The sequence below is a fragment of the Aethalodelphis obliquidens genome, unplaced genomic scaffold (assembly GCF_003676395.1).
Source record: "Aethalodelphis obliquidens isolate GAN/ISIS:26980383/991018 unplaced genomic scaffold, ASM367639v1 scaffold75, whole genome shotgun sequence".
In the NCBI taxonomy this organism is placed as follows: Eukaryota; Metazoa; Chordata; class Mammalia; order Artiodactyla; family Delphinidae; genus Aethalodelphis; species Aethalodelphis obliquidens.
Window position 1 is genome coordinate 3,369,074 of NW_020838019.1, and position 27,898 is coordinate 3,396,971.

Genomic DNA, 27,898 nt, shown 5'->3' on the forward strand with positions numbered 1-27,898 from the left:
CAGTTTCTGGAGCAGGAAGGGAGGGGGAAGGGAGGTGTGACCTGGAGGTATTTGAAAGGGAGGAAGCTTCTCTCCAGACCAGAGGAGACTGCCCTCAAGACTTCCTGGTCCTCGGCCACCCAAGAGAGTGACAAATGGAACAACCTGGCACCACCAGGGCCAATTCCAGCAAATCAAATTCGACAAATATTTCCTGAGCACCTACTATGTGCCAGGCCCTGTGCCAGGCCAGAGACAGATACAAGCATGAAAACGGTAGAGCAGGTGGCTGCTCTCAAGGGGGTCACCTTCTAGCAGCAAAGACACTAATCCCAAAGCAAATCAAGAAGAAAATCCCAAATAACAAGAACTGCCTTGAAGAAAATCAAATGGGGTGATTTACTAGAGTGAAGGAGAGCAACTTTAGCTGGGGGCGGGTGTCAAAGAGGGTCACTCTGGGTAGGTGACGTTGCAGCTGAGACCCAAAAGGAAGGGAAAGAACCTCCAGGTAGAAGGGAGAGTGGTGCAAAGGCCCTGTGGTGGGAAAAGGCATGGCCTGTTCAAGGCTCAAGGTGCGGGGGTGGGGAACCGAGTGGGATGCAAAAAGGGAAAACCAGCGGCAGGTATAAAATGAGAGCTGAAATGAGGATGGCTGGGAGAGGCAGGACCAGGTCAGTGGGATGGATTCATTCCACGTGTAGCAGGAGAGGAGCACACGTTACAGCTGCCCCAGGGACAGAGGCCAGGAAGAGGCTGGGAGGCCACAGGCACAAGCCAACCACCTCTCCTCCCCAGGCCCCCCACAGCCTGCCCCTCAGCCTCCGTCCTGCTACCTCCTCCCCACTTGGCCCTACCTGCTGTCAAAGGGGTCAGACTGGCCCCAGCAGACCTGACCTCATCACCCCCTGGCACTCAGCAATGCTGACACACACAGCCAACCACTTGGCGAGGCCAAGACTTCGAGCACCCAAGGGCGGGGGCAGGGGGTGGTGGCCAGGGTGCACGTGCTCCCCACAGCCAGCCGCCATCCCCCACCTGCACAGCGGCCTCACAGCCTCAGTCTTCCCAGATGCCCCCGCAGAGCAATGATGTCATTTCCAAAGGCAGCCAAATTCTAACCAGTCAACTCCAAAATAAAACTGTTTAACACAAAATGAAGCATTTTATAATCCCCTGTACAGTTCTTCCCTGAGCTGGCACACACAGTGCTTAAAAACACTGCCAAAACGCTCAACCAATAGTTTGGCTTTATTTTAGACCAGTGCCAGAGTTAAACTTCAGATTTCCTTGCTCTTTTCCTGTTCCGAAGTCCCTACATCCCCCAAGCCTTCGCCGCAGCACCGAAGCGGTTTCTCCCAGTCCCTGCCATGCCAGCTACATGGCCAGGTGAGGCCAGGGTTGGGGTATGAGCCCGAGGAGACAAAGGCTGGTCCCCTGCTGGTTGCACTCCTTGAACCGCACACCCAAGCCAGCAGCAGATAAATCTGGTTGGTTTCTCATTTTGTTTGGGAATGTTCTTTATTTTTCTGTATTAGGGTATCGCTTTAGGGATGCCAATTGTAGGATCTTGGGGTTTGGAGGAACCTGAAAAACAGACCAGTGCCAGCCCCTTGACCCCGCCCCCCCCCCCCCAATCCCACTCACCTGCCGTCATCTGACGTGTTCATCTCCAGGCTTTTAAAGCCTCTTGCCACCAGGAAGTTGCTCGTTACATATGGCCAGAACGGGTGTCCCAGTGGCTTCTAGCATTGGTCCTGGCTCTGTCCCTTGGAGTACCAAGATTGACGGAGAGAGGGATTGGGGTGTCTCATCCCCCACTGCTATGGCGCACAGCTTTGACCAGAGCTTCCACTGGGCAGCCCTCTCCTTTAATACATCTTACCCAGAGGTGACAGTAAAAATAACCACTGGTCACCATCCCAGGAACAGACACCAGCTGAACTGGTGGGACTGGCCAAGCTCTTCCCCATCCCTGAGGTCAGGTCACCTTCTCTGGGATCTTTGCTGCCTGGGATTAAACGGCCCAAGCTCCTTTTCTCTTTGGGCTGTTTCTGCCTGACAGCATCCCGTCCCCCGTCTTCTGCTGACAACACCCTGATTTCCTCTGGAGAACATCTCTGGGTCTGCCATTCAGAGCACTTCACTTGGCCTGAGCCAAAAGCCAACACAGCACTCATCAGAGCCAGAAGGTGCAAGAAGACTAGGTCCTAAGGCTTTCGCCAGGGTTCCTGGATTCAGCCGTACCTGAAGCTAGTCCTACATCTGGAATGTCTATTTATAAGAGCCAATAAATCCCCCTACTTGGTTTAAGCAAATTAGGGTTTGGTTTTCTGACACTGGCCCCCAAGAATCCTAACTTCCCAACTTGGAAGCATGACTTTGAGGCTTCCCCTTCTTCCTCTCCCCCTGAATCCCTCTCCAATCGTGGTCTTTCCAGCAACACATGGGACAGAGCAATCGCCTCCTCATTCTGCTTTGCTGACACAGCCTCTGAGCACACTAACTGTTTGCCAGTGAACCAGCTACTTGTCCTCCCCTCTCACACTGCTCACACCGTAGTGACACCACAGAGGACACCAACCGATTCTGTAGAACAAAGTAACTACAAACAGGTCAGTTTAAAACAATCTCCTGGCCAAAGTCAGTGAGTGCTAGGTGTCATAAAATGTAAGCTCCAGATGAGCAGGAACGGTTGTCTGTTTCACTCACTATGCCCCGTGTCTAGACAAGTTCCTGGCTCATAGTAGGTGCTTAAAAAAAATTACTCTATGAATGAATGAATACATACCAGGGCTGCTAAAGTTCTAAGGAACATATTTTTCCTCTGACCAGTAGTTTGCTTTTGTTCTTTTGGGTGCCTGGGGTCGTAGACTAAGGGAGGTGGGACTAGGTCATCAATAGTTTCCAGCTACAATAAAGGACTATTGTAGAACAATTCCCCTCTAGTTGTCTCTTTTACCCCAAAACCAGGTCAGGATTCAGCTGGAGGCTATTCCCATCTTCACCTACAGGCACTTCTCAAAGCTTTTCAAACCTCAAATTGGAGGAAACCGAGTTGAGTTGATGATTCGGGGAACACAATTTTCAGATCTTTATGCCCAGCAGGATCTGGAATTAGCACCAGCACTTCCAGGAGAAAAGCACCAGGGCCTCTCCCAGGGGCTTCGGTCTTTGTGTATCCTGACCATCGGTGATAAAAGTGACAAGGAGCAAGGAGTGCTGGGCCGATGAAATTGTAGCTCTTGATGCGAAAGGAAAACTGTGACTCTTGACAAAAGCTCCACATAACTGGCCCTGAGTTTGCTCAATAACACTGAGGTTTTGGAACCGTACATGTACACATTGGAGAAAAAAACTTATTATTGCAATACCTACAGAATATAGAAAAAATCTTGTTACTGTGACTCTGGAATACTTCGGCTGCACCCTCCTTCCCCCAACGCTGGTGAAAGATGTGACTTTTGGTAACACTGGGTGTCCCAGAATGAAGCTGCAGAGGTATACAGCACAGCAGACTGATTTCACGGCCGCCTCTCCACACTGTCTAACTGACCCGATGGCCGCCTGGCCGCTCCAGCCTGGCCCAAGGCCTGCGCACGATGTCCCGGGAGGCCCGGCAGCCAGTGGATGCCACGAGGGCGTGACACACCTCTCTCCCAGAGCTCCGCTCCCACAGGACCAAGAGGTAGAGGTCTGCGGGGGAGAGGGTGGGCAGGCTTCTATGGGACCCCCAAAGAGGGGACACAACTTCCACCAAGTTTGTAACAGTTCAAGGGCCAAAGTCACTCCACACGAAGCAAAGAAAATACCCAGTCCAAGTGGAGTAAGGTTTGTGGGTCTGGAGACCTCAGCTTAGTATGGGGTGGCCTCACGGACAGCCAGGACGTGCACAAAGGGGCACCCATCAGAGAACATGTGTGTGACCAGCAGCCACCGAGGGGCTGTGCTGCCTCCTAGGAACTATCACATACCCCCTGGGGCCACTGGCTCTGCCACCGCCTCCTCATGTGACCCTGGAGAAGTCCCCCCTCATTAAAGAGCTCGGCCCAAGCAGTGCTTTCAGACTGCCTGGGGCTTGTGAAGAGCTGCCCTGGGACTTCTAGGAGGTTGAAGGGGACAGGACGGGGGGATGGTAGGCCAGTAGGCAGAGCTCAGAATCCCCCAAACTCTTCAGCAGAGCGCTCTGCATCCATCTGCTTTATACACTGGCTGTGTTTGAGTATAAGGGCTTGAGAATAAGGTTGGGAACCTCTGAGCTACATGATATTTGAGGAACATGCCTCCCTAAAATTCTGGGATGAGATGACTAGAAGCTATCAAAAGCAGAATGAATGGATTTGATCATCGGTAGCTGTCAATCTGGCATCTGATTAAACTATTTCACTCCCTCATGTGTACCTGCATATAATTCCCTCCTGCTAAAGAAGACGTCCATGTTTCCTGGTCACCATCCTGGGGAACCCAACTCCAGTGCTCAGTCCCAGGGCTCTGTATGGAGCTGCCCCAGACCCCCCAACCAGGGGCCTGCCTAATAGGCACATCTGTCTCCCCCAGGCCACAGTGGCGCCTTCGGGGTGAGCCTTGGTCATGGCTGCTCCACTAGAACTCAACCTTAGGACTTGTGTCCTGATAATTCAAAAGAGGCTGCTCTAGGGCTTCCCTGGTGGTGCAGTGGTTGAGAGTCCGCCTGCCGATGCAGGGGACACGGGTTCATGCCCCGGTCCGGGAAGATCCCACATGCCGCGGAGCGGCTGGGCCCGTGAGCCATGGCCGCTGAGCCTGCGCGTCTGGAGCCTGTGCTCTGCAACGGGAGAGGCCACAACAGTGAGAGGCCTGCGTACCGCAAAAAACAAAAACAAAAACAAAAGAGGCTGCTCTTTCTCCTGGTGAGGCTGAGTCAGGAGGGTGGAAGCCCAGAGGTGCTGAGACACCTCTGCCGCTGCACACGTGGTGATGGGGTTTCTGCAGACAACCCTGGGGCATGGGCCATGTCTTGGAGGAGGAGCATGCTTGAAGCCAGCCTTACTTCTCAGTTCCTTGAGCCAGTGAATCTGCTTTTCTCTACTTGTCAGTTTGAATTGAGTCGTTATGCAGATAGCATGTTAACTGAGGACCTACTATGTGCCAGGCAGCCAAAAGGACGATGGTGATGTCATCTTCCAGCTATTCCTTGTTGCTGGGAACACTCGCTCACAATCTCTCTCTTACTCTCTGTCACTCTCTCACACACACATACACACACATACACACACTCACACACGCAGCCCTGGCAATACAGTAGGTACGGCATCACTACTCGTTGACGTGACATGTACCCCCTGGAATCTTCTAAGCTGCGATGGATGACAGCAGACCAGACCCAGACTACACCAGGAATACGTGTGCAACCAGCCTGAGGGCCAGTGTGGGGTTTTCTTTTCCTCCCAGGACCTTGAGGTCCTGCTGGGTGTACATTCTGGGCCCAACAACAGGAAGCTTTGGCAGCTGCCAGGAAAGGTGCAGAAACCAGAGTCCAGCCTGGGAGGAACAGCACAGTCCTCCCCACTCCCCCAGAGCAGCTCCAGGGGCTACTCACTGAGGCTCAGCCCAGGGATGTCTGCAGCAGAAACATGTCCAGTGTCAGCCACCACACCTGGATTCCACTCTGGCCCACCCTTGGGCGCAATGATCCAGAAAGTCGTCACAGTGATCGAGCCGGCTACATGGGAAGAAATAAGAGATTCCCTCCCCTTTGCAAAGCCCTCCGAAACCTCAGGGCATACCCAGAGACACTTATTTTCCCATGGAAACCAAAAGAAATGTGGATTCTTCCCACTTTGACCCCTGCCTTCTATATTGTTGGATTTGGTGTCTAATTCTGGAGAGACCTACAGGCCCAACCATGCGATAGCAGCTCTTGCTCTGCATAATCGAGGTAAGGGGGACACAGTGTGTAGACCCGCAGGCTTCATGGGAGGGGAATGATGACACCAGTCTCTGAAAAACCGTTCCTCTCCGCGTCACCGTGAGGAGCCAGGGACAGCTGCCCAGACAGAGCCACAGTCCCGCGCAGCCTGCTGCCTTCCCAGGCACCTTCTAATGGGGAACTCAGAGGGCAGGGAGCAGGCAATTTAGGGAAGGTTCCACCCTTGCCAACAGCCAGGTGGACACAGGCTGGCCAGTCACCCACCCTCCCAAATAGCAGTGTGCCAGCAGGCGGACACACAGAGTACCTTCACAGAGAGTTGTGGGAATGACATCTCAATACATGCAAACACCTTCTGAAGGCACTGGGGAAGGCAGCTAGCTATTTCAAGGGCACCTACTGTGCTTCACCTTACAAGTCAAAGAATGCTTTTGTGAAGTGAGTGCCTTCTCCAATGAGTTAACTTTTATTCAAATAAGTAGTTCCCACATCCCCGGCACCCAGAAGGGTCCCTACATATAGCATAGGCTCAATAAATATTTGTTGAATGAATAAACCATCTCTTCCTTCCCTAACTCCCCTTCTGATTCCACAATAACTGAAGACCTACTATGTCCCAGCACACTTCCTGGAACCTTTATTTTTGCTATCTCATACTTCAGAGTCCTTCATCCATGACATTTGCACCGTCTACCTTACTGAGGTCATCTCTTCCCTCAAGGGGGTTGTAGCCTCCTGGGGAAAAACTCAACAAACATTTATTGAGCACCTACTCTGTGTTCTAACCACAGGCCAAGGCGCCCCTGGGGATACAGAGAACAGGACCCAAGGCTTGGCCTCAAGGATACACCAGCACAGTGGGCTGGCAAACATTTTGGTCTTTGCCAATCGGATGGGTTAAGAGTGGTGTTTTCCTGTGGTTTAAATTCACAGTTCTCTTATTATAAAGGGCGTTCTGAATCTTCCTGTTTACAATCCCTCTCGAATTTCTTTCTCTGGTTCCATTTCTGTCCTGTGCACATGGGAGATATTCAAAATATCTAAAGACCAGTGTGGGCTTTAACCAATCTGAGTGGGCGGCTGGCCTTGGGTAGACTGGCCTTTGTTCCACTTTTCTGTTGATATATTGGATATTTTCTTAGTGTTGGTAGGAGCTCCTCACACATTAAGGGAAATATCTTTTGCCTGTGATACGTGTCTTTGGTTTGATTTATTGCAGTTTTGGCAATGCATAAATGTTTTATTTTAATGTAGTTGAATATTTCTGTCTTTTGTTTTATGGCTTTGGGTTTAGGGTTATATTTAGAAAAGGCTTCCCCACTCTGATAATATTATTGTTTTTTAAAAAAACTCATGTTTTCTTTCAGTATTTTTAAGTTTTCTTTTTATGTTTAGATTTCTTAACCATTTGGGATTTGTTTTGGCGTTAGGATGCAGGAGGGATCCAATTTCCTTTTCCAGGATGGCCACCATGCCATCCCAAGCCTACTTACTAGGTGATCCATCTGTCCTTCACTACTCTGTAATAACACCTTTCTCACACACCTAATTTCCATTCGGATCCATTCCTGGTCTCTTTTCCATTCCCCCAATCTGTCCCCCACCACTTAGAATCCTACAGTTTCAGAACATGTTTTAAAATATGATCTAGGGCTTCCCTCGTGGCGCAGTGGTTACGAATCCGCCTGCCAAAGCAGGGGACATGGGTTTGAGCCCTGGTCCAGGAAGATCCCACATGCCGCGGAGCAACTAAGCCCGTGTGCCACAACTACTGAGCATGCAGTCTAGAGCCCGCGAGCCACAACTACTGAGCCCACATGCTGCAACTACTGAAGCCCACGCACCTAGAGCACATGCTCCACAATAAGAGAAGCCACCGCAATGAGAAGCCCGCGCACCACAACGAAGAGTAGCCCCTGCTTGCTGCAACTAGAGAAAGCCCGCGCAGCCACGAGGACCCAACGCAGCCAAAAATAAATAAATAAATTTAAAATAAATAAGTAAATAAAATATGATCTAGTTGCCAGCCCTTCCCGTCATTCCTCTTTGTCGGAATTTCCCTTCCTATCCTTCCTATCCTTGCATGCCTATTTTTCCTCGTGAACTTTAGAATCAGTTATTTCTAAATAACTCCTATGGTCACTCTTATTGGCTAACATTAAGTTACAGCTTAATTTAGCAGAAATTGATGTATTTATGATATTGAATCTTTCCATTCAAGAACAAGGTCCACCTTGTCATTTATTTAAGCCTCTTTTGGGTCCCCCGGTAGTTGATTCTGTTTCTTTGTCCGCTCCCAACATCTGAACGATGCCCCGTGGGTTTGCTTCTGGTCCTACACGTTCTGTGGCTAACGTAAGTAGGACTCTTTCTTGCTCCGTGCCTTCTGACCAGATGCTGCTGGCAAGAAGGAAAGCTCTTGATGTGGGGGTATTAGTTGTGCTCGAGCCCCCTGGCCTTTTGCCCTGTGACACGCCGGCTGACACCAAGGCTCTGTGCATGCTCCCCACGGGCAGAAGAAACGTGTGCCCTGCACCTGTGTACTTGGCAGTGATCGCCCAGCAGCTGGCCTGCGCCCACTCTGTTTCGCCCAAATGGAACCAGTACGAGTGGCGCCCCAAGCAATAAGGCAGGGAGGGGCCCCACCCACACTGTCGGAGCAAGAAAGGGCCTGAGCCAGCGCACAAAGGCAAGCTCTGGCTAGCCGGTGGACAGGAACGAGGCTGGCAAAGGTGTCAGCCTCCATGTAGCCCCAGCCCTGCAATTAGGGCCCACAGGTCACTCTGGCCACAGATGAACAAACCAGGGTGTAATTAACTTTCCACCCGGCTTTTTACACAGCAGCATCTCACCTTTGCCAGAAAAGGAGGGTGTGCCTTTCCGAAAGGGCTGGGGAAACACTCGTTGGTCCCAATCCTCAGGAAAGGGGGGCAGCTGGGGGAGGATGCTGGAGAGCTGTGAAATTAACCCACAACGAGCACATTTTTTGCTGTTGCTATTTGAACAAATTCCCCTCTTATTTTTTCTAAAGTTGAGCATTCAGGGCTTCCCTGGTGGCGCAGTGGTTGAGAGTCCGCCTGCCAATGCAGGGGACACGGGTTCGTGCCCCGGTCCGGGAAGATCCCACATGCCGCGGAGCGGCTGGGCTTGTGAGCCATGGCTGCTGAGCCTGCACGTCCGGAGCCTGTGCTCCGCAGCGGGAGAGGCCACAACAGTGAGAGGCCCACGTACCGCAAAAATAAATAAATAAAAATAAAATAAAGTTGAGCATTCAAAAAAGCTGTGCTGTCTGGAGGTTAGTTAGACACTGCTCACCATCCCCAATCTGTGTTCTCAGCACAAGCTGTTGAGACCTCGAATCTTAGCTCAGCTCTGTAACCTTGAGCAAGATCCCCTACCTCCGAGCTTCAGTTGTCCAATGTGTAAAATGGGGAAGAATGATGAAAAATAGGACCTCAGGACGTCCCTGGTGGTCAAGTGGTTAGGACTCTGCACTTCCACTGCAGAGAGCACGGGTTCGATCCCTAGTAGGGGAACTAAGATGCCACATGCCGTGACGTGGCCAAAAAATTTCTTTTAATAATAAAATTAAACAGCTTGTCACCTCTTTCTAGAGAAGTCCCATAATTCTAAAAAAAAAAAAGGAAAGAAAGAAAAGAAAAATAGGACCTCCCGGCTGGGATGTTGTAAAGACAAGGTGAGATCATTCCTTCACTCAGCAAGCATCTATTAAGCACCACTGTGTGCCAGGCACTGGCCTAAGACATAACAGGGAGCAAAACAGACATGACTCTTGTCTTCATGAAGCCTGATAGTAGCAGGGGACATGGGTGATAAACACATCGAAAATGATCATGGAATAATTACAGAATCTGGTGAGCACTAGGGACTGAGTGGGGCAGGGGCTGCAGAGAGAGCAATGGGGGGGCTGCAGGGGGCACATTCCAGGGCGAGTCCCATGGAGCCTATCACGTGACAGGTGCTCAATATATGAAGAGTGTCAGGACTGCAGCCCCCTTCAAGTCCCCAAGGGCGGCAGGAACCCCGCGTACTTCAAGGCTCCTACCTGGTCCTGATGACAATTCGTATTCTGTGGAGCAAGTGCCTGGAGCCCAGAGTGAGAAGCCTGTTTCTAAGGAGACTCCATCTGCCTCTCCCCACCTATAATGAAACCCCAAATCAAGCCAGCAGTGCCTTCGGCGAAGAGGCCGGGTACCTGCAAAAGCCACCGGTGCTCCAGCCCTGGGGACCCAGGCTGTTTCGAGACCAACACAAGGCACAGCCCTGCTGACACCTGCTCCCGACACAGTCAGGAAAGGTGGGTCTAAAGCACGATAGCGGCATAGATGCAGCACCCAAACGTCCTCAGGCAGTCAGCCTCATTAATTTGGGCCGATGTGCTCTCAGTATGAATGAGAGTGTCCTTAAAAGGTAGTTTTTTGTTTGGTTTTTTTTTGCGGTACGCGGGCCTCTCACTGTTGTGGCCCCTCCCTTTGCAGAGCACAGGCTCCGGACGCGCAGGCTCAGCGGCCATGGCTCACGGGCCCAGCCGCTCCACGGCATGTGGGATCTTCCCGGACCGGGGCACGAACCCGTGTCCCCTGCATCGGCAGGCGGACTCTCAACCACTGCGCCACCAGGGAAGCCCAAAAAGGAGTTTTTATACCAGGACACAGGGAAACATTCCACCTGAATCCAGACTGAAGGTCCACGGGTGACCTGCTTCAATGAGCACATGAAAAATTGGAATCGGTCCCTGGGTAAATCAAACCTCTCATGTCTGCTTCCACGGTGCCCCAGCAAGTTCCCAGAGATACTTTCTAAGGCACCTGCCATCCTCCTGGCTCCCAGAAAATGATGGAAAACCTCCCCTGCAACCGTTTATAGGGCCCAAAGGTGCTCGACCAACACTGCACAAACTGTGTCAACGTAAACTTCAGCTCACTCCCTGTTCCCGATGTTATTCGAGTTGGTAGAACCAAAATTAATGAGACTTTCTATCATCGGTTCAGACGGCCACCAAACATCTCCCCACTTGGTGCCCACAAACGATTCTCCATCAGGAACAGACAAGCCCATCATACATCGAGTCAGACTTTATCTACTCTGCTGCAAAAGTCTTGATCTACTGGCATATTAGTCGACATTTAATGTTTTTATAGTATGTGGACCGAGTACCAGCAACGCAAGCTGCACAGGAGAGCTCCCCAAATGGAGAAGACCATGTGGCAACGAGGGAATCCACTCAGAAAATGTTCAGTAACAAATGCCAAGTGGAAGACGCTAAGTGCCCGCGACTCCAAGCATGTACACATTTGTTATCCTGTGGGCAGGGGCTGGAGGGGAACAAAGAGAAGTCACACAGCTGTTGGGGGTGGGAGCATCGGCAGACAGAACTGGTTCTTGCTTGTTTGGTTTTGTGTGTCATAAAGATGCAATGTCTGTTACCTTGTGGATTTAAGGTCGGTTTCTCGCAGACACAAAGGAGAGACAACGAGAGAGAGAGAAACAGAGGGAGAGAGAGAGAGAGAAATATGAACAGGTCTCGATAGAGTTGTCTTGAGTTCTTCAGGTCCACACTTCAACAACTCCTCCTGGACCCAGCACTGCCAACTATTGCTGAGGGACAACGAAACCTCTGGAAATGAGGGTTCTTCAGTGCAGACAGTCCCAGCTCCAGGTTGGGGGACCTGGGGGCTTCCTGATGAATACCATCACTGTCATTCCAGCAGGAGGCTCCCCGTCCATGAAGAGCATCCCCACATCCCCACCCCAGAAACTCTGCAGACCTCACACCACTCTCCCAGATTCCGATGGAACAAGGCAGTGTCCTCACCCACACCCCAACTGCCACAGCAAGAGCCCGGAGCTCACTCTGCTAGAGCAGTTCAAAGAAGGACCACATTCGAGGAATCTGAAATATGACACAAATGAACCTATCTATGAAACAGAAACAGAATCATGGACGTAGAGAATAGACCGGCGGTTGCCAGGAGGGAGGAGAATGGGTGAGGGATGGACTGGGAGGTTGGGATTAGCAAATGCAAACTGGTGTATATAGAAGGGATAAACAACAAGGTCCAACCGTATAGCGCAGGGAACTATACTCAATATCCTGTGATAAACCATAATGGAAAAGAACATGAAAAAGAATGTATATGTATAACTGAGTCACTTTGCTATACAGCAGTATTTAACACAACATTGTAAATCAACTATACTTCAATAAAAGAATAATAATAAAAGGACCACAGTTGAGATGGTCCCCACAAACACACCCCCCACACACACACACAGCCTCTTCCCAACACGCTGACCATCTGGAAGGGCTGGGCTTCCCGGGCGCCCTGCTTGGGGAGGGGTGTGCCGCCTTCACATTCCGGGAGGGCAGCCCTCTGCGGGGCGTAAGTGTCGTTCACACCCAAAGCCAGATTCCAATGGACAGGTGGCACTGCCCTCAGGGCCCAAATCCTCAACGGCAGGGACGTCCCGCCTTCCCTTGACACAAGACTCATTTGTTCCCTCAGAAACATCTTGCAAGCACCCAGAGCCCTCCCGGCCTCAGCAGAGCAGGGCCTTCTCTGAAATCCTTGTCTGAAATGGTCTTTGTTGGGCTGCCAAGTGTCCACCTTTCCCTCCAGAGTGACGCTCCATGGGGCAGCAACGCCCACCTGTATCATCCCTAGTACTGCGACCGGGTGATCAATGATGAGCATCCAGCAGACCCATGAGGCTGGCCTGGGAGGGCCTGCTGTTGCATTTCTGTACCAGTTCCAAACTTTTAAAGTAGAAGCCAATGTTTAAAGATCTTACACTATAGCCCAATGTATAAAGCAGGTGATAGCTCTGACTGGAGTGGGTGTCAGAGCCCCTCAATCAGACAGGCCCCAATACCGACCCCAAGAGCCTCAGAGACACCTCTGGAAACACAGTCTGAACACCACTGCACAATCCAAGGATGTGGAAGTGTCCAGATAGGGACTGGTTCTGAAAATACGCACACAATTCCCAAAGGTGTGTCCTGTTCCTGGGTAATCCTAAGAACTGGGGGAAAAGAGCTCCTCACATATCTCTCCCATGTTAGGGAGACTCACCCACGCTGGGTCACTCCTTTACTGGGTGGTAAGGAATTTCTTGGGGATGCTATTAGACGAGGTCGTTTCCTGTACTCTTTCAAGGAATCTCTGACTCCCATCCAATGCTCCAGGGCTTGGGGATATTCCTGGTTCCCATGTACCAGTGGAGGTTGTTAGTGGGGTCCTGTCAGGAAACAGGCAGGGGAATCGGTGGATACCAGCAGCATCAATAAAGATGGCTTGAGACCCTGCAAGTGGGGCTGCCATGATTTCAGCCAAAGTCTGAGGCTATGGAGTAAAGAGACCACCACTGGGAAGAGAGTCCTGCCCAGGACTGAAGAACAATTAGCTACCATTTATAATTCCCAATACAGACCCCCATTTATAGCCCTAAAGTCTCACATTTTCCCTTCTCCACCTAGAAATACCACCATTCTCAAAAGTGTGGTAAGAGACATGAGAATCTCCTTGATTCTGAAAAACTGGAGGAAGGAACAGCCTAAGTAGTGCCAGGGGTAGGACCTCACTCCAAGAGCTGCAGAAACTCTACAAAGCATCACTTAGCAGTGGTCCTGAGGGGCCATGCTTTAACAACTAGATGAGAACAGTGTATTCTTTCACATAGAATATGAAGAGAATAGCTTTCAATTAGAAGATCAATTAACTGATTGTTTTTAAAGTAAGTGACAATATTTCACTCTTTTATACTTAAGATTTCACCTCAGTTCTTGGCTAAAATCAAGAGCTACACTAGCATCTATTGTTTTCTCAGGTCCAAGAATGAGAGTCCATAGCCCAGGGTCCTGAGGAGGTCCTGGCTCTGTCACCAAATTGCTATGTGACCTTGGTTAAGCAGTCACCTTTCTCTCTCAAAGCCTCAGTATTTCCCCCCAGCAAATAAGAGGACTGGAAAAGCCAACCCTATAAGTCCCTTCTAATTCTGATTCTAAGCTTATAAGTTGGCCGTTGCCTCTGCCAATGATTGAAATATCACAAATTCCAAATGACTGTGGTTTGGTTTGCTGAGCCCCAAAAAGTTCAAAACTTGGAGTGCTGCCAGGTCTATTGTGTTTGATATCTATTCCCTCTAGAGGGCGAGAATGAACACTTGGTCTACCCAGGGCTGTGCGGGTACAGATGACACTAGAGGAAAAGTCATAGCAAAGTTCCAAAACACTTGGCTTTCAATCTTCCAAGATGGCATGAAAGGCAGGGGAAGCAAGACTTTGAGTCCCAACCTATCTCCTACCAGCACATTCCCCCTGCAAAACAGGGGTCGGGTCCTCCTTGGAATATTGGTCTGAGATTTTAGGTCCTCTTCCCACAAACCGGCATCCAAAGGGTTTCATCAACAATCACAATAGACGGAGATGTCTCAGGATAGCTGTTTAAGGCACACAAATGCTCTGGACTCCCTGCTCAGAGCCTGGAAACACGTCAACCCCTATCCCTATTGCATGGCTGCCATACTCCCGGGAATATGCATGCCTCCATTCCCCTACCCCCCACACCGCACGTATCCCAGACACACAGACACACTCAACTCGTCAAGTCTTAAATCGCTCCTATATACTGTGGCCTTGCCCACCTTCTCTGAGGCAGCTGGTAAATAGAACACAGGGCTATAGTCAAACTGCTATAGTCAGAAACTGCTCCCAGCCACCCTTCTCCTACCCAGAGAAGCAGAAGGCCAAGTGAGGAGGTGGAACTGAGTCCCTTTCTGTAGGGGTACTTCTTGGCCTTTGAAATTCTCCCCATCCCATCACAAGCCCTGCTTCAGAGCTCACTCCTTCATGCAGCTTTCCACACTTAAGCTGCTTAACTTTGCACTAATGACCTCTTAATTGCTGGGTTTCCAAAAGGCCTTCCAGAAATCCGGGGTGCAGACCCACCCATTTATGGCCCACATACTATGGAATGCAGTTTGGGGGAGCAAGGACAGGGCACCTCCGCCTAACTCCTGCCTGCTGGAAAGCTGTTGCTTTCATTTTTAATTTTATTTAAAAGGGTACCCAAGACACCACAATAAAATGACATTAACTGTAAAATTACATTATTAATTCTTTAATCTCACTTGAGGCTTCAAGCTGTTGCTATGTCCAATTATCCATATAACCACCTGTCAGAATCCCGGTGCTATTTAGCATTACCTCCAGGACAGCGGTGGGCCCGGTGGTCCGTCAGGTCTGCCAGAGACTCGAAGTCCTGCTGACAGTGATCGCAGGTGTAAATTGACTCATCCTCCATGTCTTCATCGTCCTCATTTCTCTCCTCTTGACTTGTCACGCTGTTCCTGTCTTCCAGCACACGGCTGGTTTTTCGATCACACTCTGGCTCTCCTTCTAGGCCTCCTGCCAACAGGAAGAATACAGTCCATGTCAGCTGACGGGGTCTGGGGAAAGGATTTTAAAAGAATCACCCTGCATTTACGAAGATACATTTAATTACTCTACCTCGCAGGGTCCATTCTTCTTGACACCTCTCAGTATACTAAAATACGGGGGTTTTTGTAGCATGTGGTGTCATAATTCTCAGCTAGATTATTTAATTCTTGGTGCAAATCTTCTAGAGGGATGTCCTGTCATCTTCCCTCTGTGCTTGGATGCTGGGGGTCATGACCCATCAGGGAGGTGAAAATACCTTAGCATTTTGTCTCCTAAAAAACCCAGCTCTCTCACACATTTCTCTAGAGTTTCCATCAGTTGTCCCTAATGCACCTGAACTTTTAGTTTCCCCCAAAGCCTTGAAGTTTAGAGCTGGGAGATCTCTTAGCCAGGCTCACCTTCCACATAACATGCCTCCCAATGTGGAGATGTTGGCTCAGTTCTTTGCAAAGATGTCCTGATTCTGGAATCAAGGAAGCACGTGTGTTTGCAGGACCACGGATAGTCAAATTGCTGCTTAAAATGCCCCTGAGCGCTCACTTGTGCCCCGGTATCAGCCTAGACAGTGAGAACCAGGCTTGGAATCATTTGACCAACTTCTTTAAAATAAAATACCAATTCTGTGTTTAGCACTGCGCAGACCAGCTGTTGAACTGTACAGAAAAGTGAGTTAATGATTACGATAACGATGCTTTGCATTTGCATAGCGTTCTGTGCGTTTACAAAGCACAAATACACACACGTAGCCCCATTTCACAGTCTCACACATCCTAGAGCTAAACGGGGGCTCAAGCTATCTTACGGTTCCACCCCCTGCCCGCAAAGAGGGACAGCTTTGTTATTCCCCTTTCATAGGTAAGGCACCTGGCCTCCAGACAGAAGGATGCAACATCCCCAGCACCCTACACACATGTTCACCTCAACATCCTGACTCCTGCCTAGTGCACTTCCCTGCAGAGCTGGGGGAAATGGAGAACAGCCTCAATCTGAGCGATTAATAGGACCCAACAAAAACTTGTAAACCAAAGTGCAAAAAATGCATGGTAAATATTACATACAAAATATATCAGTAATCCCAATAAATGTCAGTGGATTAAACTTGCCCATTAAAATACAGAGACTCGGGTATTCCCTGTGGTGCAGTGGTTGAGAGTTCGCCTGCCGATGCAGGGGACACGGGTTCGTGCCCCGGTCCGGGAAGATCCCACATGCCATGGAGCGGCTAGGCCCGTGAGCCATGGCCGCTGAGCCTGCGCGTCCAGAGCCTGTGCTCCGCAACGGGAGAGGCCACAACAGTGAGAGGCCCGCATACCGCAAAAAAAAAAAAAAATACAGAGACTTGGACTGGAAAATCAAAGTGCCTGTTGTCTCTTCCCACAGTCTGTCCTGGAAAACAGATCTATCTGTGCAGAAACTAGCATTTATTTAAACTAAAGAGAGAAATCTCTATTTTGTGTAAAGATATTGATGCAAACATATACGCGTATGCAAAGGTGTGTGTATGCACGTGTGTGTGTGTTTGTGTGTGTGTGTGTCACCCATAACATCACAGTTACAGGAAAAGGCTTCAGCACACAACCTTTAAACCCCCAAGGACTGGTCGCCAAAGCAAGAAAGAGAAATGAAGCAAAGAATGCATTTCATTCGAGGTCGAAGCCACAGTCCTATAAATATTTCTATTCAGAAATAGATAATGTTATAAGGGCTCTGTTTCTCCCGTCTGCACAGAACATGCAGCTCCAAGCACCCGACAGCAGCAACCTACAAACACAAATCAGCTCATTGGAGAGCCAGCTGCCGCCTTCCGTGGCGGCGAACGTGGCATGACACGCCGCTTGGAACTGCACAGAGGCAGTAAAAATCAATGTTTCCATTTGTGGCCCATCAAAACATCTCTCTTCTTACCAATTAAGGGATGTACAATTTTTAGGTTCTTTTATCATCAGAACATGCCAACTCCCGGCAATACAGAAATCCCATTAAAAGTCAGGCAGCATATTTATCTCAGGAAATCTGATCTGCTGCTGTGGTGACAGCAAGAAAGAGAAAGCAAAGAAATGAGAACTATCATTTGGAGCCTTCAATATTATAAGTCACCATACAACCATGGTTACACGGGCAAGCGCCCGTCTCTGAAATTCCTACTTTACAGTCTCTTCCCTTAATAATAATAATAAAAAAAAATGTTCTGAAGGGGGGGAGAAAGAACCATAATTCCCACTTTCTCTACTACACCAGCTCTCCAGATAATAAGTTATGCTCGGCACCATGCCTGTGCTACTTTACTTAACACATCGATTAATAGACATATTTAAATTATCCCCTTGTTGTTGTTGTTGTTGTTTTGCCATATTTACTTGGCAGCATTTTCCATCATAGCTCATCTAATCCACAACTGGAACCACAAACAGTACAATGCATTTGATCTCTTTAAATCTGGTACATCCTGTTGACTCAGGAGTAGATAAATCAGAATGTCAACTCTTGGGTTTTTATAAGGCAAAAACCCATAAAGTCATCCAAGAGTATAAATCTGTTTTAAGAAACTGTCACCTCCCCTGCCGCTGTCTCCTAATGGGAAGGCAAGGTGGCTGCACGGAAAGGGGGGGGAGGGGGGAGGGGCGGGTGACGTGGGGACCTCATCGCCCGAGGTCCCAGGGGTCACGTGGGCTGAAGGAGTCTTAGGGAGCAGGACGTCCCTGAAGCTCCAGTCCCCGGGGGCCCCTCTGCTGCGTCATCAGAATCAGGACCTCTAGAGCAGGAAGCCCTCCACCAGCTCAAGGCTCTGCTCTGTAAGGCACTCTGATGCCCCCCAGTCTCTGATCCTTAAATCGGAAAAAAGAGTACATGGTGTTATTTCTCCATTTACAGATGAGAAAACTGTGGCTCTGAGAGGCCACCCAAAGCCACAGAAGGGATTGAACCTACAAGTTCTGAGGTGGAGCTGCGTGCCCTCCCCCAGGCCGGGGCCTGTCGGAGCCCCAGACTCCCAAGGCCGGGAGGTGGGAGCCCTGAGGACAGAGCCGAGGGCGCCAGGCCCCCCTGGAGCACCCTCTGGATCTCCTCTTTCCCAGGCCCACCCTGAGCAGCTGCTCAGTGGGCCCCCGGGGCCCTAGTGAGAGTACCCTGACCCAGCTCTGGCTCATCGGGGGTGACCCTGCTGGCCCACGTCCTGCCCTCAGCCAGCCTCCGGGTCCCTCAAGGGTCCTCGCTGAGCAAGCACAGAGGACACAGAGCCCAGCGGCCACCACCGGCCCTGCCTGAGCCCCCATCCCAAGTGCTGCCTCATGTTTCCAACGTGGTGACCTGCTGGGCCTGAACTACAGTGGACCCCCAGGTCCCTCCAACCACCCGGGCCCACAAGGCAAAGTCAGCAGAGCTCATTTCTTTTCCACCGGGGCTGGGAAGGATGTCCCGAAAACGGACCGCCGGTGCCTTTCCCTCCGGCCCCACCCAGGGAAGGCCCAAAGTAAACAATTTCGAATAGGGCCCTCTCCCCCAGGGCCACGAGCGCGGGACAGGAAACAGAATCGGCACCGTAAATGCCAGCCTCTCCGTCCATTAGCAAAGCTCCCAGCCCGCCCGGCCTCACCCTCCACCCGGGACAACTCACAGCCTAGTTGTGTTCCAGTGTGCACACCCCCATCCTTTTGCCCAGGGCTCCACCAAGAGCCGCTAGCATTTATTGAGCACTAGCTGCATGCCAGGTGCCTTCTGAGCCCAGCCCGCCAGGCAGCCCTATGAGCTGAGCACCATCATAGCCCCATTTTAGGGGTGAGGAAACCGGGGCTCTGTGAGGTGACGATGCTTAAGCAAGGCCATAGTGGCAGGTTGCAGACACAGTTGTTCCTGACTCTAACCACTCTGCTACACGGTCTCCCCACAGCAGAGCTTCAATGGAAAAGTGAGTTGAGTGTCAAGGAATCCGCCAACCCTCCAAGGCCATCTGCAGGGGCTTGGCTGCAGCCCCCAAAGTCCAGCAAGGGCTCTGCTGACCTCTCTGACTTCCCACTTATCTCCACAGCCCCACAGACCTTTGTTCAATCCCCTGAACTTCAAGTTTGTTTAGCCAAGGGCTTCTTCACACTCCAGGTCTGCCGTAACTGTTCCCCGTGGGCCTGAGCACCAAGGTCACACAGGTCCCCATCATTTCTTCCCCGTAGTTCCCTTCCCTTCGCTGTCAGAGCACTTGGCACAAAGTTCACTTACACTTTTATAGGCTGATTTTTTACTCTCTGCCTTCTGGTGGCAGCCACATTTGCCCAGGACGGCAGCAACAACCCCTCCCATCCCATGTGCTGTTGTGGAGGGGGACCTTGCCCTCACCCATCAAGAAGAGGGATCTGAGTCGCCGCCACAATTCCCCTCTGGCCTGGCTGGCCTTGGTGACTCCCTCGAACGCTAGAATGTAACAGAAACTAGAATGCAGCTTCCCCCTTGTCTCTTGGTCTCTTGGGACATGACCCCTGCGAACCCAGCTGCCCTACTATAAGAAGCCCAGGCCACATGGAGAGATTGTAAGTGCTCCAGTCGACAGCCCCAGCTGAGCTCCCGCTGCCAGCGCCCGCTACCAGGCACGGGAGTGCAGCATCTCGGACATCCAACCCAGACAAGCCTTCAGAAGGCAGCAGCCCCAACTGGCATGTGACTGAAACTCTACAAGAAATGCTAAGTGAGACCACCAACTGAGTCCAGTCAGCCCACAGAAGTGTGCAAACTAATAATTGTTGCTTTAGGTCATTGAGTTTGGGGGTGGTTTGCTGCACAGCAATAGACCGCTGGAACACACCCCATAAGCTCCATGAGGGCAGGAGCTGTGGTTGGTTTGGCTTGGTACTGTCTTCCCCAGCCCCTGGTACAGACACACGTTAAGTGCTCAGTGAATGGTGAATGTATGAATTAATTGGTTTCAAAGAAACAAGACTCTGAATATCAACACAGGTAGGTGGAGGGGAAGTGCTTACAGTGCTGTTTATTGTGTGATAAGTATTAGGTTGAACCATATGAAGTTGCCATCTTTGTAGGTCAAAAAAGCCAAAAATTGGCAATCTTAAATGGTTCAACCTAACATATGATGGGGCCAGTCTGTCCCGCCAACAACTTCTTCAAATCAGGAGGAAGAGGGAACACCTACACCGGTTGATCCCACTACACCACACCTCCATATGCCACAGTCCCTGAGCCCAAGATATGGGCTTGGGGAACTTTCTATGAGCAAAGAGAGACAGTAACAAAACACTCAGCCTTTATTGCCTATCATTAGAAAACAGTTAATTTCCCCACCCTAGGCCACCTGCACCCTGAGTGATGCCGTCACCGCGGGTACCCTTCTACCTTCACATCCTCCCATCCCATCATCACAGTAAGCCTATGAGGGAGATACAATTGATACCTCCCCTTTGCAGAGGGGGAAACCAAGGCTCAGGACCACACACAAATCACACACACTGGGAAGGGCAGAGCGTGGATTCGAACCCAGCTCTTCTGACCACAGATCCTGACTCTTAACCACCACACGGGAGGGCAATAAGGGAATGCCTGTGAAAGCGCTGAGCAGGGGACAGCTGGCTGAGTCCACGGCCAGGAAAAAGGGAAAGGGGAGACACCCCGGGGGGCCAGGCTGCCCACAGGCTGCCAGGTCTGGGAACAGGACACTTCTTACCTTCTCAGCCAGGCTTCTTGAGCTCATGAGTCAGGGCTGTCGGGGCCTCACGGCTCCCCAGGGCCAGCTGACAGAGGTTCAGCCTGAGAACACCGGCGAGGGAGGGTCTCTCTCCTCCAGCCCCAGTCCCCGGCCAGCACGCAAGTCAGAAAGAACCTCAGAGAGAAGGCTGCCTCTTCTCCTTCCTGGGAAGGACTGTGGGGATCACCCCGCCATCAGGGGGCCCTGGGCACCCTGAGAACCAGCCAGGGACCACTGGGGGTCCCGCCTCTGGGGCCCTATGGCTGAGTACCTTCCCAACGGAGGCAGAAAGCCAGGAGCAACCCCTACACGCCCGAGAAAGAGAAAACAAGGGCAGAGTGTGGAGGTGTGAGATATCCCAGATATCCCAGAGGCTACAATCACACACCTTCATCCATTCTCTCCTTCACTCACCCTACAAATATTGATTGAGCGCCTACTGTGTGCCAGGCATAACACACACGTATTTGTTACAACATACAGGGTGCTCCCCGGTCTCTTTCATCTTGGTGGCCTCAAAGCCACACAAGGCCTGGCACAGAAAAGATGCTTAATCAACATGGGGCGGATGAATGACTGCCCAGTGAAGAAATGAATGCCCCAAGGGAGGTATAGGTGGTAAGTGCCTGTGGCCTGGGCCGGGTTACTCAGGGGACCGGGTTCCAGTCTTAGCTCTAGGACACCCCCCCCCCACCCCGCCCCACGAGTGACCCTATGTCAATTCTCCCACCTGAGGCCGATTCCCTATGTGTCAAGAAGCTTAATCGTGATGGACGCCACCCTCTCCTGCCTCACAAGGTGGAGGTGAGGCTCCTGAATGGCTGGCCATCAATGCGAGAAGAATTGTGCCCACAGCTACACACAGATACGGGTAAGCCAGGAGCCCTGCAGGGTTTCCAGGAGCCCAGAGGAGGCTGGAGCAGGGGCAGGCGGGCAGAGGAGGATGTGGGCAAAAGTGCAAGACAAGGGTGCAGGGGAAGGACAGGGAGAGGTGTGAAGGGCAGGACTGGTGCCAGGTGACAGTGGGAAGCGGGAGAATCAGTCCTGGAGGCCAGCAAGTCCCGGGACGGTCTCCCCATCTTTTCCCACAATCAGACCCGGATAGGAGACCGTACCAGCCACCTCCGCAGAAATCAGAACCACCAGACAGTGAATTCTAAGCACGTACAGGGTTTGACGAGAGAACCCAACTGAACAGGGGGCACTGGGAGCACAAGTGTAGAGGAGTTCAGTGGGGCTGATGGAACCAAGTGGGGCTGATGGTCATGAAGCAACGACACACACAAGCAGCAGACAGCTGGAGTCACGTTCCAGGGACTGATGGGATGACAGAGAAAGAACTGAAAAGAATCCCAGACTTTGGAGCCAGCCAGTCTGGGTTCAGATCCACATGCTGTCACTTAACAGCTGGGAGACCTTGGATAAGTCACTTACCCTCTCTGAGAAAAATTTTAATGAAGTTAAATTATTTTAATGAGGTAGTATATACAAAGCCTGATACCTGGCCCACAATGAGCCTGAGAAAACAGTCGCTACGGTTACCGTCTTATTTTGCTGTCATCATTCAAACCAACACAGGCTGCATCATGGCTCAGACACGCGGGTGGAGACATCGTACTGCACGAGAGGTTCTGGCGGGAGGCCTCACAGGCTCCTGAGGATGGAGAATGTCAGGGCACGTGCCCCCTGAAAGGCACAAAAATGTCCATACAGACAAAAGGATCCACTGCATCAGAAGAGGAAATTCCTGGCCTCAAGTCCAGGCTCCCCCTTCCCTCCCTGTGTGACCTTGAGTAAGTGACAAGCCCACCTCCTCCAGGAAACAGCGTGACCCCTGCCGGGGGTCTGTCCCGGGTGCAGACGATGCGGGTGTGTTTACAATTCACAAGCCCACTTGCCCTGTGCTCTCCCCCTGTACGTAGTTGCGGGGCGGCGGGGGGGGGACCTCCCAACAGAATTCACAGTCCAGGCAGGTGTCTACCACTTGCAAAGTGTTTATCCTGGAGCAACATTTTGCTTTAATAGAGAACACGTGCTCCATCCTAACAGCCCGTATGTGTCCTACACACAGTATCACCAGCAGCACGTTTCCCGAGGGCCAGCGTGGAGGAAGCACTTTCGGAACCTGGGCACGAGGTCAAACCCCTGGCTGAACCTCACCTTGGCGTTTTGGCCCTGCTTGTAGAGAAGGACACGTCTCCATGAACACTTTCTCACACACACCTGGACTGGTGGGATGGAGAAAGAGAGGGACTGGGCCGGGTCTGGGCAAGGAGCCTGCCAACCCCAATTAGACACTCTGCTTGTGCGTCCGCTGCTGGCCCCAAATTCCACAAGGCAGCCACTATTTATCTTCAGGTTTAAGATATGTGCCGTGCAGGCAGCAGGGTAACATTTAACACTCAGCCTAAAGGGTCCCCTTGGCAGCAGAGCTGTAGGCAAATATTTTAACACATAATTTGCTGTCCAAGTTCCACTTAAATAAGGAAGCAACTTCCACATGCTGTCTTGGGGGGTAGGGGGAGCGCCTATTGCTCCCCTGTCAGCGTGGACGGCTCCGTGGATGGAATTTCAAAGCCACGGTCAACCAGACACTGAACCTGACCTCGGGCTGCATCACACGAGCCTTGCTGGGATGCTCCTTCCTGGCCGATGATACAAGACTGGGAACAGGGACCCCCTTTCCACAGGCCAGTGGTTAACCAGGAAAACAAGAACTTTCCAGAGAATGTCTCTTTCGTTGTCAGGAATTCTAGAACCCGAGGCCAAAATGGTTAGCAGTGTGATGGTAATCACTTTTCTCGGATCAGATCTTCCAATTCATTTGCAGCCTTCCCCCGGTGACCCATGGCCCAATAAGGGAGATACAACATTAGGCTTATTATACGGAGGGCAAAACTGAAGCTCAGGTAGCCCAGACAGCTCACTCTGTCACTCAGATCATGAGCGGACCAAAGCTCACAACTCCAAGGCCCCCACCCTGACGCAAATGAGTAGAATGGACTGGAGGAGGCTGGGGGGAAGATGTACACCCACCCAAGGGGGTGGTCCCTGCTCAAATCTCTACATAGTTACCATACAGAAAAGCAAGGGCCAGTACAAACATTAGATGTTTTGTTTTGTTTTTTTAATGAAGGAAATCCATATTTTTATGTGAAATCTCTGGATGTTTAAGTGTTAACTTCAAATCTTAAGAAACATGGCATGAGTGAAACCATCGGCCTTGGCGGGCTTGGATGTGGCCTGGGGCATCTTTACCATGGGGCACACCCAGCAAAAGCCACTGGGCCCCCTTGGGTCAGACAGGGAGTTTAGCTGTACAATGATGAAAGTGTCGGTTCTTTGGAGATTTAGAACCGGGTTCAGGTTCCCTCCTGTGTGACTTTGGTTGCTTGCACGTCTAAGCCTCAGTTTCCTTGCCTAGAAAATGAGGAAGATATCACTTCCTCACGTTCAGGTTGGAGAAGCTCCCTATGGGAGCTCTCATCCAGGTGACCTTGCCCCAGGTCTCTGCCACCAAGGCTGTGGTGGGCAGTAAGCTCCCCCAAAGCTGAAGCCGTATCAGACACAAATCCTCCACCTCTTTGGTCAATCAACAAACATTTTTCTGAGCACCTACTATGCGCCAGCCACTGCTCTAAGTGACGTAGATGCCCCAAAGAACAAAGCATAGCTGCTTACCCTGCTGAGGCTAACACTGGTCACAAGCACCTTGCCCTTTATGGGCAGGTAGCTGCTGAACGAATGCATGACTCTCCCCTCCCAGGGGATGCTGAGGTGCTGAGCTCAAGCCATGAAGGCAGAGAGGGATGGCAGCTTCCACCCCCCGCCCCGCCCCCGGCTCCCAACTATGATGGGTAAGGAAGGAGAGGAAAGAAAAGACGGTAGATGGGAGGGAGGGAAAGTGGGAGGATTAGAGCAGGAAGGGGAGAAAAAGCAATCACAAACACCCTCACCAAAAAGGAAAAAAATTATATTTTTCTAGCTGGTCTTTAACGGTATCGCTCCTCTGAGCCTCACAATCTTAATAAAACTGATCTCGCCACATGCAGTAATGAAGCACAGTCGGACAAAGCCACCCTGGAACCATGAAAATTGTACACTGTTACCGCCTCGTGACCTCCTGAGGCTATGACCACTCTGCCCTCTCCTCGCTGTCATGTTTTGTCTCCGACGGCCGCTGGGAAGGAGGAGATGGAGAAGCAGGCCAGACCTAGGCAGGGGAGGGGGGACAGGACGCGGGGCAGCATGGGGAGCTCGATAAATCCAGCTAATTTGTGGCCAGAGCCATGGTCTGGCGCTCCTAATTGCTCCCAGTCCAGGAGCAGAACTCAAGGTGCGGATGCTGGGGTGCAAATCACCCCCAGCAGCCATGGCAGAAAGAGGAGCTCCATGGAGGAGGATGGGGGAACCGGGGACAGATGCGCACCCCAAAGACAGGACGGGTGACCAGGCTGAGCAAGAGTGCCTCAAGGTCAAAGGCAAATACAAGCGGTGCGGTTGGAGCCCAGAGCCCTCAGGCCACACGGAGGTAGCTCGGGGATCCCGGCAGGTCCCGTCCTCTCCGGCCTCAGTGGCTCCATCTGTAAGTGAAGGCTGTGGAGCAGCAATTTTTAAAGAAGGGCACCTTAGTGACTCTTCACTGTGCCAGGGGCAGGCCCGAGGGCAGAAAGCCGGGGGTTACTCCCCACCAAGGAAGCCCCACTCTGTCTGCTGTAGATGCTGGGGTCCCGCTGAGCAGTGCTTTACAGATGGAGTTCCACTGTGAAAGCAGGAAGTGGGCAAAAGTCCACCCAGACAACTCCTCCTCACCGTCCAGGGCTCAGCTCAATGAACCTTCACCCCAACAGGGTCAGCCCCCCACACGCACTCTGGGTGCTCACTGGGCACCCCGCTTTCCTGCTCTTACCACAGCAGTCATGGTCCTTCTCTTTGCAGAACATCCCACTGTCCCCATGCCAGTGAGCAGGCTCCAGGCAGGCAGGGTCAGCATCAATTTTGCTCATCTGACCCCCCCACCGCACTCGGCCCCCACCATAAGGCCTGGCACACAAAAGGTGCTCGATAAATGGATGCGAACCAAGCAGTCTGAAAGGGCCCTTCCTACCCTAGCATTTGAACGTCCAGCCATGGCTCTGCACGTCTCTGGGGAAAGTCGAGACATTGGGAACAAAGCCAGGAACAGGCCCCTGGTCCTGCCCGCTGCCCCAGGACTCCAGGAATGGAAAGGACTCCCTGCCCTTGGTCCTGAGGAGCCGCTGCTGTAACCCAGAGGCCAGCTGCCCCCCAGCGATCCTCCGGACCAGGGTCTCCGGTCCGGCCCCGCGAGGGCCTGCAAGGCCAGAAGCCCCACTCCCTGCAGCCACAGCGGAGAGGCTGTGCAGAGCCTTTAGAAATTAGCCGGCTGCCGGGCGTGGAGACAGCCCGCCCGGTGTGCGGCGCGTCCCGGGGAACACTGAAGTGGCGCCCGGAGGAAAGGGAACTTGTCTGATGGAGTGGCTTCGCCGCGTTGCTGCCGCTGAGGCGGAAGCCAGAGGGCACTGACAGCTTCCCGAAGCCGCTCCCCCCGGACCCCACGGCGCGCGGGCGGAGGCCCCGCCCCCTGCAAGGACCCTTCCCCTCCCTACCGCTTCACCTCCTGCGCTGACTGAGGCCTCCCCGCCTGCTGCTGACTTCCCTCCAGCCCCCAGGCGGGTGCCCAGTCCCGCAAGTGCGCTGTGGGGCATTCCGGAAGTCTCCAGAAACCTGGACCCGTGGGCAGCTGACAGGACAAAGCCAAGGGCCCATCCAGCACACTTGAGGGGCCTCGGGGAAAACACAGCCTTCGCTCAGGCGGGAGCCCCCTCCGCGGGGGTGGATTTAAGTGGGGAGTGGGCCGGACCCACACCCGCCAATCAGAGCAAGGCCTGCTTGGAGCCTAGGAGGAGGGCAGACCTGGAAAGGATTAACCACAGATCAAAGGTCAAGTGGGCAGCGCAAAGGAAACTTCCAGACCCACTCCAGGGGCCCGGTGGCCACCTCGGATGGCCAGGATCCGCGTGATCTATATGCGCACGCACACCCACACCCCATCACCACCCCCTGCTCATCCTCAAACCGTCACTTAACTCGGATTTCAAACTGCTCGCGTTGTTCTTTAATCAACATGAAGCAGAAACCTTTTATTAAATGCTGCTAATTTTTTATTGATCACACTGTGAATCATTTCATTTTCCATTACCACAAATGTCTCCTATCAGAGCTCCACGATTACGCTTCTTTATTCGGTCTCAAGCAACCTGTCACTTTTAATCAGTTTGCCATTTCAGTATTGCTCAAAAATTAGAAAGCGGGATCTCTGTATCATTACTGCTGTTTTGTTTAAAAAAAAAAAAAGTTTCCATATAAGAAGGGTTATTATACTTGGAATAAATATACATGAATCAAATTCAAATGAAATTCCTCCCTGAATCTAACCAATTTTAGCATTAGCTTTTATAATTTTTTTAGGTTTATTTTCACGGAAAGACTATTCATAATTATTGCTCGTACTCTCCCAAAACACTTATGTTACTAAAGTGTGAAATGTCTTCTAACACAAAGACAGATCTCTGGGAAGTAATTACAGAAATGCATTCAGGGGCAATAATTCTATATTAGCTGTCAGCAGCAGACATCCTCTGAAAGGCACTTGTTATGAAGGAATTATTTGTGTAACCATTGAAGGCATGGCAGGCAAGCCCACACTGAAAGGCTGTGTCCGACCAGAAGCTTGGGCTCCCTCATCAAGGGTCAAATTAAGTTTAAATCATTACCTTGAAGCCAAGCAAACGCGTACCTGACTGTCTATTGTGGAGACGTTTTTGAGACGCACTCAAGCGCAACGTGGTCC

General features: G+C 51.5%; 1 protein-coding gene across 1 annotated transcript in view; it reads right to left on the reverse strand.

The window, feature by feature from the left end:
• Positions 1-27,898, reverse strand: part of ZNF423 (zinc finger protein 423) — a 269,850-nt gene that overhangs the window by 206,100 nt on the left and 35,852 nt on the right. Inside the window, exon 2 of the mRNA XM_027092155.1 lies at positions 15,111-15,311. Coding sequence (XP_026947956.1) covers positions 15,111-15,207 — 97 coding nt within the window. The 5' untranslated portion in view covers positions 15,208-15,311. The remainder of the gene's footprint in view (positions 1-15,110; positions 15,312-27,898) is intronic.